The 18509-nt window shown below is 39.0% G+C and overlaps 1 protein-coding gene across 3 annotated transcripts in view; it reads right to left on the reverse strand.

Moving 5' to 3' along the window:
• COL14A1 (collagen type XIV alpha 1 chain) overlaps positions 1–18509 on the reverse strand; it is a 143943-nt gene that overhangs the window by 83164 nt on the left and 42270 nt on the right. For all 3 annotated transcript variants that reach the window (XM_060775831.2, XM_060775829.2, XM_060775830.2), the window contains 6 exons: positions 16330–16494; positions 15184–15345; positions 14893–15044; positions 13412–13541; positions 6588–6733; positions 1203–1332 (listed from right to left, as the gene is read on the reverse strand). In XM_060775831.2, the coding sequence (XP_060631814.2) occupies positions 1203–1332; positions 6588–6733; positions 13412–13541; positions 14893–15044; positions 15184–15345; positions 16330–16494 (885 nt within the window). The remainder of the gene's footprint in view (positions 1–1202; positions 1333–6587; positions 6734–13411; positions 13542–14892; positions 15045–15183; positions 15346–16329; positions 16495–18509) is intronic.

Consider the following 18509-nt stretch of genomic DNA (forward strand, 5'->3'; position numbering starts at 1 on the left):
CAAATCCCAAGATTGCATAGCACTAAGCCATGCCAGTTAAACAAGCAGTGAACTGCATTAATTCTACAGGGTAGATGCACCCCAGTCAAGATTGTTCTTTTTTATGAAGACAGTATGTTTCTTGATATATAGATGTATATTATATAACATACTGTTTTCCTTTTGTATATATATCATTGTTCAGTTTTACTACTACATGTTTATGGGAATAAATAATTTTCAGACAGAAGGTTTGGGTCCCATGATAGCATCACAAAATATATACCAGCTGGGAAAAATATGGTTTTAGGCACAATTTTCTAGGAACCTATCCAGTGGAAGCCTTGCCAAAATTAACATGTTGCTTGGCAGAAAACATAAGAGATGGTATAGGAGCTCTTTCCAGTGGAATTGTGCCTAAGGTGGAGGTGTAAGTGAATGTAGGTGGGTGGCTGGATTGGATCACCCCAGGCCAGTTTGCTGCTTGAGATAAAGATGGCTTTCTCTCCTGTTCCATGTGCAAAAATCAACTAAACTAGTAGCTGAATATATTTCAACACTGGCATAGTGGCACTAGTACAATGTCTGCCATAACACCTGAAGGCCAAGAAGCAAGGACCAAATAGGCCATAAAACACATGGTACTTCATCTTGTAATAGCTTCCTGCTGCTAACTCCCAGCAACTACAGCCAAAGGTACTATATGCATGCCTTTCTCTGCCAAGTCATCAAACCAGCCTGTATTTATCTAGTGACAAGGAAGTGTCATGTGTTTTAGACTAAGAGATGAAAGCAGAGATGGTAATTAAAGCTCTGGGTGCTACCCCTCATTTTCCATAGCCGGAGACAAAGAAAACATTTTGTGGTAATGATAGAATTCACAGCAAAATTAAAAGACCAATTTTGGGGTGGATATATATATTTATACATTCTGAGAAACACGTTGGAAAGGATTTGCTTCAAAAGGCAATACGAGTGGTAGGGGAAACATATTTTAAATAAATGAAAACTTCTGAAGTGGTGCATTATTTTTCATTTCCTTAGTAACCAAAGATATATGCTATGAAATATAGAGGTGGGATGAATATTTCACATCTGTTGTCCCTAAATAGTTCTTCTGAGAATAGTGTCTCTAAACCAGAGTTTAAAATTTGAGAATGATTTTCAAAGACGGAACTCCCTGTGTTTTACTCCTGGAGCTTAGAAGGGCATGAAGCACTTACATGTTGTTTCTTGTCCTGTGAGGGGATCACTTGCTTCTTCTCCAAACATTGCATAAACCGTAACAGTATATTCCGTATTTGGCAGCAGTCCCTCCAATTCAATGTCAGTTGCGCTTTCCCCAATTTTCATCTATGAACAAGTCAATGTGTCAGTACACAAATGAACTGATTAAGTATATATTTGTATTATAAACATTTCCCCTCCTAGTTCTCATCCTGAACGAGTCGAAATAAAGTCCTTGAGTATGCCGACTATTTATTTTGCACATTTGTACCCTGTCTTTCTCACCCCCGGGAGGGTGGGGGGTGGGGCTCAGGGCAACTTCACAACATGCGCTAGTTCAAGTAGTAACCACAATCATAAATAACATACATTTAAAACAAATCATTAAAATATTACATTAATAAGGCATTTGTTTAAAATCACACAGGATTAAAATCAAAGTCCAGGTCAGTCCATAGAATCAAAGAATCAAAGAGTTGGAAGAGACCTCATGGGCCATCCAGTCCAACCCCCTGCCAAGAAACAGGAACATTGCATTCAAATCACCCCTGACAGATGGCCATCCAGCCTCTGTTTAATCATTCATATTACTTGAGTCTTATTCTCAGTTGCTGCCTCTACAGTTTGAACGCTTGGTCCCATAACCAGGCTTTGAGTTTCTTTCTAAAGGACAGGAGGGAGGGAGCCAGTCTGATGTCACTGGGAAGAGAGTTCCACAGGCGAGGGGCCACCACTGAGAAGGCCGTGTCTCTCATTCCCACGAGTCACATTTACGATGGTGGTGGGATCGAGAGCAGGACCTCTGCAGCTGATCTTAAACTTAACAGGAGATACTTTTGGACAGGTAATCTGGGCCGGAACCATTCAGGGCTTTAAAGGTGAAAACCAGCACTTTGAATTGTGCTCAGTAGCAGATCAGCACCCAGTAGAGCTGGTGTAGCAGAGGGGTTGTATGCTCTCTGTATGCCACTCCAGTGAGTAACCTGGCTGCTCACCATTGGACTAGTTGAAGTTTCTGAGCAATCTTCAAAGGTAACCCCATCTAGAGTGTGCTGAAGACTATGGGAACAGTCTATGGCCCTGTGGCTTGAAGCAGTCTGAGAAACAGGAATTCAGCAAGAAATGATTTTTTTCATCCTATTATTTATCTGTAGCAGGCATCCTCAATCTGAGGCCCTCCTGCTGTTTGGGCCTTCAACTCCCAGAATTCCTGACAACTGGACAAGCTCATTAGGGCTTCTGGGAATTGGAGGCCCAAACAGCAAGAGGGCCGCAGATTGAGGATGCCTGATCTATAGGGTCAAAATAAGCCTTAAGCATACCTTTGAAGACAGTGTTTCAACAGCATAGGAAGAAGAATGGTTACACTGTCAATGTGGCAACCCTAAATCACATGGCACATCCGTTCTGGTTACATACATTTAATGTTTGAGAAATAATTGAGATCATTTTGCCCATCATTGACTGCCAAATACTCATAAGATAAATCCATGGATATCCTCTGGTTACATACTTGACTGAGTCCCAAATCCAGGCTTGAAACGGTTCTAGAGAATCAGTGTAATCCAGAAGTGCCCAAACACAATTCCCTCAAGAATCTTTCTTGCATTAAGAATGCTTGCAACTGGACAGTAATTGTGAAGGACAGATTCCAGACACTGTCATTGTGAAGCCAATCCTTCAAAAGGGGTCCAACCTATATAGGACATGAAGTCTATCTACTTCCAGATGCAGAACTACTCTGCCATAAGACCTCTTTCTTAAATTTATTGGGCATCATCCAACCCAAACTGTATCCAGACGTCTGATTTAGATATGACAGTGAAATTCAGCTGGGTGTCATCACTCCTGATAATCACTCCCAATGACTTTATAGAGATAGTAAACAATACTAAAGATATGTAGATTTGCAATTGCACCCTATAGTGTAGTTGCAATGAATGAATGCAGTTAGAATGCAGTTAGAATGAATGCAGTTTGACACCACTTTAATTGCTATGGCTTAATGCCATGGAATCCTGGAAGCTGTCGTGGGGTGGGGATCAGCATTTTTTGTCAGAGAAAGCTAAAGACCTTGTAAAACACCAACTTCCACAATTCCATAGCACTGACTCATGGTAGTTAATGTGCTGTGAAACTGTATTCATTCTACAGTGTAGATGTAGGTGAGATGCATGCCCCATTTAAATTGCTATATTCCAAGAAGCAGGAATGTGATTTTCCTGCTTCTTGGCAGGGGGTTGGACTGGATGGCCCATGAGGTGTCTTCCAACTCTGTGATTCTATGATTCTAATGCAGTCTGAAACTATATTATATAGTCAATGTAGAATCATATAATGCAGTGTATGAGTCTAAACCAACCATATAATGCAGTTTCAGACTGCATTATACAGCAGTGTAGATGGGGCCACAGTCTTCAAGTCTTTTATTATGTTATTTTGCACTGTTTATTTTATTTTGTTATTTTATGTATTTTGTTGTTTTGTGTCTAACTTTGCTGTATTATTTTTGGGCTTGACCTCATGTTAGCTGCCCTGAGTCCCCTTTGGGGAGATGGTGGTGGCGTATAATAATAATAATAATAATAATCCTTTATTTATACCCCGCTACCATCTCCCGCAAGAGGCTGAGCCCAAATATATCAGAAACAAAAAACACAACAACAACAATACAACAATAAATAACTCATAGCAAAGCAAAACAATAACAAAAATCACGACGCATTTAAAAACCTGTGCCGGGGCCAAATGTAATGGTTAAAATTTTTAAAAATGCTGGGCATGTCCAGGTGAGATACGATGGATATTTTAGGGATAAGTGGGTATGCAGACAATTCTAACCCTCTCGTAAAGAGCATTTGGAACAAGTATAAATAAATATGATGATGATGATTATTATGACACTATTCCCCAGAATCTACACTAAATTGATCCCAAAATAATTAAGTCAGTCAGAAGGATGTTGTGCCTGATAGTATTAAAAGATGTTGAGAGACAGGAGAGAGAATCCTCCTCTCTCTCTCTCTGTCTAGCCTTGGTCGTCTTATCAAAGCAACCAGAACCAATTCTCTTCAAAGCAAGGCCTGACCCCAGCCTGAAATGTGCTTTGATTATCAATATAACTGCACAGCCACAATTATTTCAAAGACCTTCTTCCCCCAAAAGAATCTTTGCAACTGGCTAATATTTCTCAAAGACCACAGAGCCCAGAGTGGGGTTTTTTAGGAGCTGCATCACACCCCCTCTTTAATAATAATAACAGGTACTACTCTCTTAGCTACAGACGCAGCTGCCACATATTGAGACCTCCCAGCCTCCTTGAGCCCCAATTCATTAGTAAATAGCAACAAAACAGCAGCATATTTGTCCAAATCTGTCTGAAGGGTGAGGTTCTCAAGTCTGCCGATTTCAGCAAATTTTTATTGAAAGGTACACACCTATACCTCCAAAGTTTGTTTAAAAAAATACACCCAAAACCAAAACAAAATGCAAGTCTATGCAATTTCTTAGTAGCTTCCCTTCATCCTTTCCACATGTCTTTGCATGCTGCTAAGACTTCTATACTGTATGAATAGAAATGTAATTTCACATGTACAAACTGAGGGATGGAATAGAAATTGTGTTTTTTTCATAGCCCAAGGAGAGAGGTTTTTCTCAGTTGTGGTTAAACAATTATCTGACCCTATTATTATGGTTATTGACCATAATAATACATATACTGTATATACTGGAGTATAAGCCTTTTTTAGGCTGAAAAAGCTCCCCTCGGCTTATACTCGAGTCAAGGTTATTTATTATTTTACTCTATTATTAATATTATTTTATTACATTTATTTTTTACTTTATTAATATTATTACATTTACATTATTTTACTCTATTCTTACCTTTATTACATCTATTATTTTATTATATTGTTATTACATTTATTATTTTTATCAATTTATTATTGTTATTATTACATTTATTATTTTACTCTATTTATTATTATTGGAAGAATACTTAAGCACATTTACATTGAAGAAGATTAGCATAATGGTTTAATCAGAGTTGGACAGTCTTATCTTAGATTACAGTTTTATGTAAATATTCAAAAACATTTAACCTACTGGCGCCTCAATTAATGTAATTTTATTGGTATCTATTTTTATTTTGAAATTTACTAGTAGTTGATGCATTTCCCACCCTCGACTTATACTCGACTCAATACGTTTCCCAGTTTTTTGTGGGAAATGTATTGACTCGAGTATAAGCCAAGAGTACCTCGACTTATATTCGGGTTGGCTTATACTCGAGCATATATGTCATATACTTATAACTTATTGACTTGAGTATAAGCCGAGCATGGGAAATGCAGCAGCTACTGGTAAATTTCAAAATAAAAAAAGATATATCAATAAAATTACATTAATTGAGACATACAACTTCTCCTCTCGGCACACCAACTGAGAGGAGAAGCCACATGCCTTCCTCTCCTTCTCTCTCGGCACAGAGATCCAGCTGGGTTGCTGTACTGAAAGGGTAGGAGGCATTTCAGCCCCATGCCTTCCTACCAGGACCCTCACTTGAGTGTAAGCCGAGGTGGCCTTTTTCAGCAGAAAAATGTGCTGAAAAACTAGGCTTATACTCAAGTATCTATATCTATCTACCCTAGCTATCTATCTATGTGTATATCTCACCAGTCTTCTTGAAAAGATTTGTTGGGGAATGGTGGGTTTGCTGTTGCAAAGCTTTGCAAATATTATTTACAAAAATAGCAAAAGTCAGTAGATTTAACACCATTTGGCTACCTGATTCATTATTCAATTCCAGTCTGTCCCAGCCTGGGTTTGGATTAGGGGCAAGGAAAGTGTATGTCACCCCTAAAATAAGGTTTTCAGATCTTTGCACTTGGTTTTGAATAGCAGAGCTGAGTTGTGTGTGTATATGTGTGTATGTGTGTGTGTGTGTGTGTATTCCTTGTTTATTACACTTATGTTGTTGTTGTTGTTGTCATTGTTCAAATCTGTGCAAATGAGACTGATTGTGTATATATCATGATTAATGACATCTCCTCTGTAGCACTACTAGGGACCAACCCCTCTAATATTACCAGGAATCATTCCTAGAGTTTTGGTGTTTATGCTGAAACCTCAAGACCCAAGATAGCACTGATACCGCAGCTTCCATCCTCCAGGAATTGTCAAACTTCCCAAACTTCTCCTCAAATTATTTGTTTCCTATCCCAACACATTACCAAGGGGCTATGATCCTTTCCTTACTAGGAAGAAAAGATGTTTGCTGTCCTTTATCTCTCAGATATGCAATATATTTTGAAGCAAGGATTCCTTGGCCCTCTTGTTCTACAAAGATTCATAGCGCAGTTGATGCTAAGCATTCTCACCTCTTTTTCATCTGCCGCTAGCCCATCTGTGAGAGGTGCATAGAGAACCATGTAACCAGTTGCACCTGCAACTCCATTCCACCTTGCTTTCATGCTGCTGTGCGACACATCATACAACTCCAAATCGGCTGCCATAGGCAATGCAACTGTAGTGAGGGAAACAATATTCAATGCTTATTGATTAAATGTTGATATTGCCATCAAGAAACTGGCACTTAAGCTAGCTAACAATCATCACAAAAATATAGTAATAGTAAAAATAATGAAATCATTAATCAGTGATCATCCAAGTCTAAAGGGAAAGATTGAAAAGATTCTTCCTAAAAGCAGAGAAAGAATAAAGATCTTAGCATTCCAATTGATGGGTATCAAGAGCAGTTGCCTTTCAGACATCAAGGCCCTAATAATCTAATAGTTTAAAAAGGAAAAACCGTCTAAATTTCTGCAAAAAGTATTATTCTATCTGTAATTAGCACAAAAATATTATCTTATAATTATTGAGCTCTTCCATGATGCTTATCAAGCACTCCACGTTTTTCCAGATTTGAATATTCATGGATTTGTTTAAAAGGATCAATGGGTCCTCCAGTGTGACTTTATGGCTAATTCCCACTGGAGGACCTAGAGATTCCTAGAATGGCATTCTCTCAGATAAAGATAAATAGTATTTCTGGCTTTTTCAATTTCACAGGAGTCCTGTCCTTCTAACTGCAGAGAATGTGGAATTCTATAATTTTGTTAGTTTTTTTTTTTTTTAAAAAAAAAAAACAAACCATAATGCTTCCTGCTTTTCTATCTCATTTTATAATCTGTTTACTAAGGCAATTATTCAAAATGTGTGCTTGATATTTTCTGTCTGAAGTATTCCATGAATAAGTATCGTTCAAACCAATACTGAATATGCAGTTGCCTGAATGCAGTATAGTTTGGGAATCTTCAGGTGTGCCCTCTCCACAATTTATTTTAGCTGTCAAGTTATCTCATTGCTGCCAAATAATCCAAATTATTTCAGGGCATGTCAGTACTGCCACATTCCATTCCCATGAGACATCAGGCTGAACCGAGTTGTCCTTTCATACTACACATATGGAAAAAGCAACCTAAAGTATACCATACTTGCATTAGAGATTGGGGACCTGGGTTTTCTTTCACTACTATAATGAGGTTCCCAGGCCACTTCTTACAGAATGGATTGGCAACCATTTACAATACATAGATATGTACTTTTGTGGATATATCAATGAAGTCAGTCCGACTTCCACTTAGAATCATAGATACACAGAACTGGAAAATACCACAAGGCCTATCTAGTACAACTCCCTGCCATGCAAGAATACACAATCACTTTATTGGGGAGGGATCAAATACTGTCTGTTTATTTTGCACAGTAGAATTCAGTAGGAGACATGAATATCAACATCCATTCACTACATGACAGTCCTAAACACTGATATTTATATACCCATCCCTGGGTTTTATTGCTTAGTGGAACTGTTAGAGGGAAACTGTGGGTTGACAATTATAACCCTTCTGTTGTTATTCCAATATAATACCCATAATTCTTCACCACTGGCTATGACAGCTAAGATTGATGGTGTTCTAAAAAGAAATTATCTGGTGGACTTCAGGTGCCCATCTCTAGGCTAGTTTGATATAAATGTCATTTGAGGGTTCCTCCAGATGTAACAAGGACAGTGACGAGACAATGCTGATGAAGCATAGCTTTCTGATCCTGCCCTCAACATCCATGTACTACACATCTGCATAGGGGAAGAAAAATGCAAAATATTTTTTGCCATTCTAGACTTTAATTGTATATAACACTGCTAATAGATCAAGACAAATTGTGGACACTTTACTCTCAATACATAAAATGTGTTATAATCTACTTTGCTCTGGGTAACAAACTTGTGAGATACAGGATTATTATTATAATTTTAGGGAAGGATACTAGAGACAAAGTTGAAGTACTTTGGCCACATCATGAGGAGACAGCAAAGCCTAGAGAAAACAATTATGCTGGGGAAAGTGGAAGGTAAAAGGAAGAGGGGCCAACCAAGGGCAAGATGGATGGATGGCATCCTTGAAGTGACTGGACTGACCTTGAAGGAACTGGGGGTGGTGACGGCCAACAGGGAGCTCTGGCGTGGACTGGTCCATGAGGTCACGAAGAGTCAGAGACGACTGAATGAACAACAAATTATAATTTTATAGACTGGGGGAATCAGGTCACTCTTCCCTTCAGCAAATGTGTATTATTATTATGTCTACTTTATTACTCAGAATTACAAAGGCTAGTCTCTCCAGCTACGTCACTGACTCCATCATTGCCCCCTTCCTCCAAATTCCATGATTTGGTCTAACAGATGTGTTTGACTGCAACAGCTATAACTCTTATCATTGACCATGCTATGTGGAGCAGATAGGTGTTCAAGTCCAAACTTTGAGAGGGCCAGAGTCTTCTCATTTCTCCTCGGAACTGCTGTCAGACCAAGTTCCAACTATGGAGCTAAACAATCCTGAATCACTGGATATCTGATCATCTGGTTGTCATTCCTCATGACACTGCAAATGAGTGGAACAGATGAGGAATGAGTGATAATTTCAGAAAATTATTTATTTATTTATTTATTTATTTATTTATTTACAGTATTTATATTCCACCCTTCCCACCCCACAGGGGATTCAGGTCAAATTACAATGTACATATACATGGTAAACATTCAATGCCATAGACACACAACATATATAGACAGACACACAGAGGCTATTTAACATTCCAGGTCTTTCATGAGGGTATTCTGGCCACCAGGGGAGCTGCTGCTTCACCATCCATTTGTGACATTGATGAAGTACTTCCTCATTCTTTGCATGCTTGCTGGAGATTTTTATGGCATCATAAATTAGCCTCCCTGCATAAGTGGTACCTAAATTTCCTACTTGACAGATGCAACTGTCTTTTGGGCTGCAAAGGTCGACAGTAAGCTACACAAATTGGTCAGAAGCTCACTCTGAACAAGGCTGACTTCGAACTCATGACCTTTTGGTCAGTAGTGATCTTAATGCAGCTGACTCCCAGCCAACTGCATCACAGTCCCGGTGCCATTTACCATGACAAGGTGTAAATCACCCTGTCATGATTTGCACCCATGACAGGGTGAAAATCATGTTGTCAAGCAAATATTGCTAGACTACAAGTTCTACTACCTCTACTGAGTATAGTCACTGTTGAGGAGTGATGGAGACACAATCCAACAGTAACTGGAGGGACACAGGATTCCCATTCCTTTTCGAATATCCAAGATTTTGAAGGAAAACATCATGTATAAAAAAACAAGAAGCCTTCTTATTTCTGCCATTATGGACTTACTCATTTTCTATGCCTCAACATGGCATAAATGTATTTCTACAGCAAAATTCTATTTTCATTCAAATGTTTGTTTAATAATGTATATGCTCAGATGTGTAGCTCTTCATGTTATACAGTTCATTTTAATGTGTTGCCAACTCCCAGTAAGTTCAACACTGCATGGTTTTCTATATAGTCTCACTAGTAGCATTTTGAATCTTTTAATAATTTGAAAAGTTATCTGGGGTGATTAATATTTACTCACTTCAGAGTACTGCTTCATGACACTTTAGCAAAGATTTGTTAAAACAACTCTTGGAGATATTCTGCCTTAGGCAGAGGCGCAATCCGTTTTCAGAAAATGCACAGGACTGGGCTTAGTCAGAACTTGAATGAATGACTTCAAAAGAGCGCCAGGTGCTAATGGAAGTGATGCGACTGGGTCAGAATGTGGGTGCATTATCATGAACTTAGTCATTAACCAATTAGTGACCATACACATGTCTAGACTATACGTATTAATACTCCTAAAAGCAGGATCACTTGGAAGTGAAGTCCTACTAGCTTTAGTAGAGTTCACTCCTATAAAATGTGCATATAGAATTGCAATCATTGTACAATCCTTTCCGGTGGATGGACACATGAATAATTAAATAATGAAATCCCAAACAATCCTTGCTCGCAGATGGTGTCTTCAATGTCTCTATATAATTTATTGTTCTAACTATTCTGTCTTTACAAAACACCAGCTAATTCTTGTTGTCACTACTTCAGGTATCATTGACTTCTTCTGCAAGGATACAACAAAAGGAGAGAGACTATAGCTCAATGGTAGAGTACATGCTTTGAAAGGAGAATTCCCAAGTTAAATTCCAGTGTTGACAACTGCCTTGTTTTGACCTGTGGAAAAAGGCCACACCAGAGTGAGCAAAGGTTCACTTACAGGCCCAAAACAACAAAATTGGATCTTTCTTCCAGGCTTGGGTGCATTCAGATCATCTGATACCAATTTGTTAGCAGAAAATCCCTAGGACTTTACTTGGGACTTCTTCCAAAATATGTACTCTACCATTGAGCTGTGGTCTCATTCCTGTCACTTTTGAGCAAACCATGTGCTGAATTGTAAAAGAAAGAAAAACAAAAAATACTTGCCTACAAAAAGATAATAAAAACTGTGCCAGTCCAATATCTCTGGGAAAGGAGTTCTGGACCTTGGGGCCACCACCAAGAAGATCTTCTCTCATGTTTCCACCATATGTACCTGTGCAGGTGATGGGGCAGAGAGGAGGGCCCTCCCCATGACCACAAAACACAGGCAAATTTGGATTGAAGAATATTTCCAAGCTGCTCACTTGTCAAGGTGTGGGAGTGACTGGGTGACACTGAGGCCACTTCTATATACTGCCATATAACCCAGATCATCAAAGCAAGTACTCCACATTATCTGATTTGAACTGGATTATATGAGTCTACACTGCCATATAATCCAGTGCAAAGCAGATATTCTGGATTTTATATGGCAGTGTAGAAGGGGCCTGTGTTGTTTGACAACATTTTTTTACATGCTGCTGAATCCAACTTTTGTTATTTAAATAATATGGATCATCTGAAGGCAGCATACACAGAGTACACTAGGGTAAAGTGAAGCTGAGAACAAGGTTACCTGCTGTGATGGCAGGCGCTCAGCTCCCAACAGACAAATGTGAAATGCTCCTTTCTTTTAGGCCTTCATTTGATGTAGGCAGATTCTTTTGAGCCAGGAATTAAGTAAGCAAGGAGATGAAAGGTCTACCTTTGTCTCAAGATGCCCCATAACTCAGCAACATTAATCAACTTGTTAAATATTTGGCCAGTAGGTAAGAATATGTCAGACACAAGCCACTTAAAATCATCTGCAACATCCCTAAAGCTATGTTACTCAAAACCAAGAAAGGTTTTTGGGGATGAACTCTTCTTCAAATATACACATGCACACACACACACACTTCAGATAAAATTATCCTCCTGTATCAGCAATAGTTAATTACTTTTTCTTAGATGACAGCTGACAGTCGGCGCCAGGTAGTGAAATGGCTGTACCCCTTCCATCATTGCCTTCCTCAGATACAACCCAGAATCAGCAACTCAGTGAGGAGTGAAAAGTCTTATCAGGAGGCCTGCTGTTTTGTCTCTACAGGATTTATTGCAGTTACTACCTCAAGAATTATTGGCAAGCTCTGCTGAGCATGAAGAAAGAGGAAAAAAACTCCAAAGGAGAAATATCAATTGTTAAAAATGCATGAAAGCACATCAAGGGGACAGATCTGTGTGCATTTATTTGGGAATTTGTCATGCTGAACTCAATGGTTCTTGCATCCCAACAAAATGCACAAAAGTTTTATCAGGAGGTCTGCTTGAGACTCACAAGTGTTGGCACAAAAGATAAAACAAAGGGTAATGAAACTAGGATGGTCGATGTACGTTTTGTATGTTGATTGCAAACAAACAGAACCAGAAAACATGACCAGTTTGTATCTCTAGGGTTCCCCAAATTGGTCATGTCTATCTATCCATGATATCACCATTTGGTGGCTTCCAAGATTTTGTGCAGGCCATTCCCGATTTAGAACTTCTCCTCGGGATTATTTACATGCAGTAAGAGGTTTTATCTTAAGTGTGCTAGTATTTTTGGCCTCACTCTTTTGCTTTTGGTCTTATAGCCACTGAACAGCTCCAAAGAGCATCTCTAAAAAGCATATATTCCAGTAAATTACAGATGAAATCTGGGACATATATGGCCAAGCAACATCAGAGTAGAATCAGAATAGCAAACATTATTCATAAAGAAGGATAGACAAGCTAGAAGAGGCTGTAATCGTTTGTCAAGAGAGAATACTTCTGGGACATGGCCATACAGCCCAGAAAACTCACAGCAACCCAGTTTGTTTTTACTTGGCCCTACTAGGAAGGGAAGGTTTCCTCTCCTCTCTTGTGACACCTGATAAATTAATGGAGTGCACACTACTTTTGCATTCTGAATTAAGTTTAAACCAATGGAAGCAAACTGATGACTAAAGGGGAAAAAGAGGGAGAAACTGGGGCATTTTAAAGATAGTTTAAAAAGTAAGACAGAGACATAATCAAGATTCTCCTTGTGAAATTGGAACAGCAGGGGATCTGCAATGGGGAAAGGGGACACCTCCTTCTTCTGCTATACATTATGGTCCCAATGAGCAACTTTTCTGCAAGGCTATTTTTAATTTTTTTTTAGAAAAAAAATCACTGACTTGCTTTGTAATGACATATTTAGCACCAGATGTAGCATTGGCCTTCATGCTTAGCCGCAGTCCAGAACACATGGAAAGCTTTTAAACCCTATATGGTATTAGAAAGATTCGAAACTAAAATAGCCAGATTCAAGCAATGCAAAGTTACCATGCAATGGCATAACTCAGAATCAGATACATAACACCTTTGATTCTGTTCCATAACTTACGTGTAGTTTCAGTACCCCGAAGGCCTTCGCTGGCAGAGCTAATGTAGATGGCAAATACAGCTATCTGATATTCAGTCATAGACATCAGGTTTTTCAATACAGCTGTTGAAACACTGCCATCTACCACCACCTGTATGATGGAAGAGGTTGAATCAAACAGATTTTTAAAATATGCATTAATGCAAACTTTCTCCTTCTGTTAGAAATAAGCCTTGACATGCTTTCAAAGGAGGGAGAAAGAATCTGAGATCCTTGTTTAGAGAGCTGATAAGCAACCATTAGATGATATGCCTATCCTTCCACAGAATGGGCTCAAAGCCAAGCTAAAAGTTTGTAATAGTGGTAACCCCTTGGAAGGGGCCTGGGAAAAACTGAACATTTATCTCTGCCTTGCTCTCTCCCTTGTAATATTTTCTGAGAGTATATTTTGATTGTCTGACAAAGCACTGAAGATGCTTTGATATCAAACACCATAAATAAATAATGTATCTTTGCCCATAGATATTACAATCTCAGGTTATTTGTTTGTTCGATTTATATCCCACTTTTCTCTTAAAATTGAATTCAAAGCAGTTACATTTCAACAAATGGGAAACAAAGGGAAAGAAAGGAAGGGCATGGGGATCAAAGGAAAATTCTATAGAATGTGAAGAATGAGAGTCCATTTATATTGTAGAATTAATGTAGTTTGATGCCATCCCAATTGCAATGCTTAATACTATGGAATAATGGGGTGTGTCATTTCACACAAGTATTTAGTCTTGCTATTTGCTTGATCAAACAAACTACAATCCCATAGAATTGAGCCATGGTGTCAAACTGCATTAATTTCACAGTATTGATCTATTTTAACACAGCTATTTAAACTTCCCCAATCTGATGTCCTCCAGATATGTTGGACTAAAACTCCCATCATCCTCATGAATGCCTGTGTAGAATTATGATTAAAAGCATTGTAGCTTCATAGTTTTGGAGATTTCAGGGCTCTGGCAATCAGGTAGATCCACTTTAGAGCATTCCTCTGAACATCCAGAATGGCTCAGGACAGGCCCGTAGCTGGGGGGGGGGGGGGTGGTGTTTGAGGAACTTCAGCGCCCCCCCCCCCCGAAATTCTCAGGGTAGCCTTATTGGTACATTATTTAAACTGTTATGTTTATTCATATCATGATCTGATCACCATGCCCAATATATTCCATATGCATGGGGGTATTGGGACAATGATACCAAAAGTTTGCTAGGGTAGATCCTGACCCCCCCTTGAATCCAACTCAGCCCCCCCCCTCGAATCAAAGCCCTCCCCCCAAATCAAAATCCTGGCTATGGGCCTGGCTCAGGAGAATTGCCTTGATGGATGGAATTTCAGTTAAATCCCTCTGTTTTCTTCTGACATTCTCAACTATTTCCAAGTGATGAATTCACTTGAAGGCATCAATCAAATATTTTTATATTACAAAGCATCTGGATATTTGCTAAGCCATTACCTCCTCTGGCTGCCCTCCTCTAGTGGGATAGTAGACAACTCTGTATTTTTCCACTTTGCCTGGAGCATGAGTCCAACTCACGCGGAATCCTCTGGCTGTCACCTCGGATGTGATCAAGTCTGTCGGAGCCCCAAGAGTAGCTACCAATGTTCCTAGGTTTTCAGATGATTGGAAAAAAAAAACGCATGCAGACATTTCAGACACATTTGTTGGGATATAATTTGCTCCAGATTTTGAAACTGTAATATTTCAACACAGCCAAAAAAGTGACATTTCTGAATCTCCTGCTACCTTTGATTTCTTTTTCCTGCTCTTCCACTCTTGAGCACACTGTCTTTGTAAGACCCTCCACAATAGAGTTCATAAAGCTGAAGTCAGCAACATTATACACATGAGTGTTGTCTGGTTCAGAGGCGATCTCCTTCAGTTCAGTTTCATCAGCATTTTTTACACCTGGTATTAGAAGGAAAAAACAAAAATTGTAGTTTATCTCATTTTATACATCAACCTTTGAAATAATGTGGAAACATTACTTTTTGAATGACAACTCCCAGATTCCTCTTAGCCAGTAAGCCCAGTAACCATATTTCCAGACAATTTCATGGGGCACAAAATAGTTGTGCCCCATGTTTGTTTGTTGTTTGTTTTTGTGAGCCTTCATGTCATTGATAATTTATTAGTTCAGAGGAAGCTGACCTTATCCTTTCACTGAGGCTGAGAGAATTTGATTTGCTCTAAACCTATCCCAAACAGTGTGTTACTATGGCTGACCAGAAATTCAAACACTCTTCTCCAGAGTTGTAATGCAATGCTCAATCTGCTACATGATGGACAGTCATATCTCAAGGATACTATAGTTGCATCCTGCACTCCAGATCCTTCAGTAAGTTTGGGGTTGGCCTTCCACTTCTATTCCAATGGATTTTTATGACTATATATTGTTGTTGTTGTTGTTGTTGTTGTTGTTGTTGTTGTTGTGTGTCTTCAAAATGGTTTGAACTTATGGTGACCCCATGAATGAGAGGTATCCAAGAGACTCCCTCTTGGATACATACTTTAATGTGATAAGGGGGATTAAGTGAGGTGGGTGGAATACTATCAGGAGTTTAGTCACTACCAAATAGTCTAGCCTCCTAATAGGGTCATCCAAGGCTGAATGTTCAAAGAGACAACACTGGACAAAGATTTATCCATTCTCTTCAAAGTGTAACTGGAACACCAATGGGAGAGAGCTGATACTTCCAACAGTGAGAGCAATGGACAAATTCCAAAGGGAAGCTACTTGACAGCAACAGTAGTGGGAGGAAATACTCATGAAAGAGTTTAGCAACAATGGCAGAGGCTTTTCAGCTCACTCTTTGCTCTGTGCAGAGGAAGACATTTGCAAATGCCTTCTAATATCTTGTAATGATGATCAGACAAATCAATAATACTTACCAATAGCAAACAACTCAATGCCAGCATCTTTCAAGTTTTTTGCAGGTGGGATGACATCATCTTGGGATTTCCCATCTGTGATCAATATGCCAATTTTGGGAACCCCAGGTCTAGCACCTGCCTCAGGTTTAAAGTTGTTTTCCAAAATAAAAGTTAAGGCAAGACCTGTAAAGCAAAGAAAAGGCAAATAATAATTGATCAAAATATTGATGCTGGCTACCTAGTCGTATGCTAAGCAAACTTATGATGAATACAGCCCAGAAAGGATGGCTGTTGTTTGTTCAGCTGGGGATACTTATAAGTATCTTTATGAGATTGAAATATTCCTGAGAGGTTGAGGAAAGCGACACCCAACATCCATATCCATGCCCACATCTTTGAGGAGAGTGGTTGCTGGTGGCATCAATGCCAGTGGGGTGGGTTTTAGTCTGAACTTTATAGTATGCAAAGTGTTGAATTCTATTCACAAAATAAAAATGGTGGACACCCCCTTGAAGTGTAGACTATAACTCAGAGCATATTCACTGCCCTACAGACAGAGAATCTACCACCTGCAAGTCATAAGGAGAAAGGATAGGTGGCAATCTAAGCCTTTAGTAATGTCCCTAAAGATAGTTTCACAATTTGTTGGCAATGTTTTGTTTTTCTAGGAAATATGGGCATGCTGAAGAACAAGCGATGAAATATTCAGTTTCACACTGCATACACATACGCTAACACCCACGTACCTAATGACACAGTTCATGTGAGGCTGAGATCCCTTGGGTATCCACCCATTGCATGAATTTAGTATATTGACTTCTACACTAAGAAATGGCCTTCAAATTGAGGCAAGACATTAAATCTCCACTTATAACCCTTCTTTATAGACAAGCATTTCTTGCCAAGCACATGACACTCCCTTTTAGAAAAAATTAATGTACATTAAGCCGTAAGTTTTTTTATTGTAACTGTCATATTTGTTGGCTTGATTTTTCCTGTTACAGTCTCTGATATGTAACAGTTTATAAATCCATTCACTAGATAAATAAAACACTCTGTAAAAATCCCTTAGAGATATCATGCCAGCACAAGTTTGAAACCAGAATTTTAAGATTACTAATTGAAAGTCTAAAGGTATTTAGACAGGTAGAATGACTTAGTATTACTCATAGTAAAGACTGAATGCAGACACAATTAAGTCTTTCCTATGAGTAATAATTATAGTTTCCTGTTACCAATCTGCAGAATTGTGTCCTTTAAGCTTATTCTTTCTGTTTCCTAAAACTTGAGATTAAACAATTCCAAGCAGCTCCAGCAAAACCAATCAGTCATGCAACCTAACCAGCCCCCCCCCCCCCCCCACACACACACACCATATCTCCTGCTGATAGAAGTACTGTAGATTCGTACAGACAGTGATTTGGATACAATGTGAAATTATGGTTGAATTTGCTTGAACCTCAGAATTGAATATGAAGATTATTTTTAATCTTCAGTGGGAAAAATAAAAAAAATCCATTTCCTTGCTTATATTATACATGTTTTTATTACACAAACTGTGTTTTGTGATCCGTTTAAGCTTTTGTTTAATGAGACAAACCAGAATCACAAAGCACAGTTTGATCCTAGCTTGCTTCAATTATCCATAGTTTGAACTAATGTTATCAGAATGAATCAGTTAATGATATCCTGCTATTATTTTAAGCCTACGGTATACTAAAGATTGTTCGGAAATCTGGAACATATTCTACACATTGAAGGCAACAGGTAAAATACATGGATCAATACAACCAGGCATGTAGCCCCCCCCTCCCCCCCCAATTCTCAGGGTGGTTTGCAAAAAGGCCTTACTGGTACATTATTTAAATGTTATGTTTATTCATATCATGATCTGATCACCATGCTCAATATATCCCATATGCATGGGGGTATTGGGATAACGATACAAAAGGTTTGCTAGGGTAGATCCTCAGCCCCCCCCCCTTGAATCAAACTCCGCCCCCCCCCCGAATCAAACTCAGCACCACCACCACCACCCCCCCCCCCCCCGAATCAAAATCCTGGCTACGGGCCTGAATACAACATTAAAACATTCAGACCAAGATCCTATTCAGTGATAGAGCCATAAGAATGTTTATGTAGCAGTGATATTCTGCCCAACTTTCCAATGGCCATTCCTGAAAGTGTTGTGATTGCCA

Source organism: Anolis sagrei, chromosome 4 (genome assembly GCF_037176765.1).
Source record: "Anolis sagrei isolate rAnoSag1 chromosome 4, rAnoSag1.mat, whole genome shotgun sequence".
NCBI lineage: Eukaryota > Metazoa > Chordata > Lepidosauria > Squamata > Dactyloidae > Anolis > Anolis sagrei.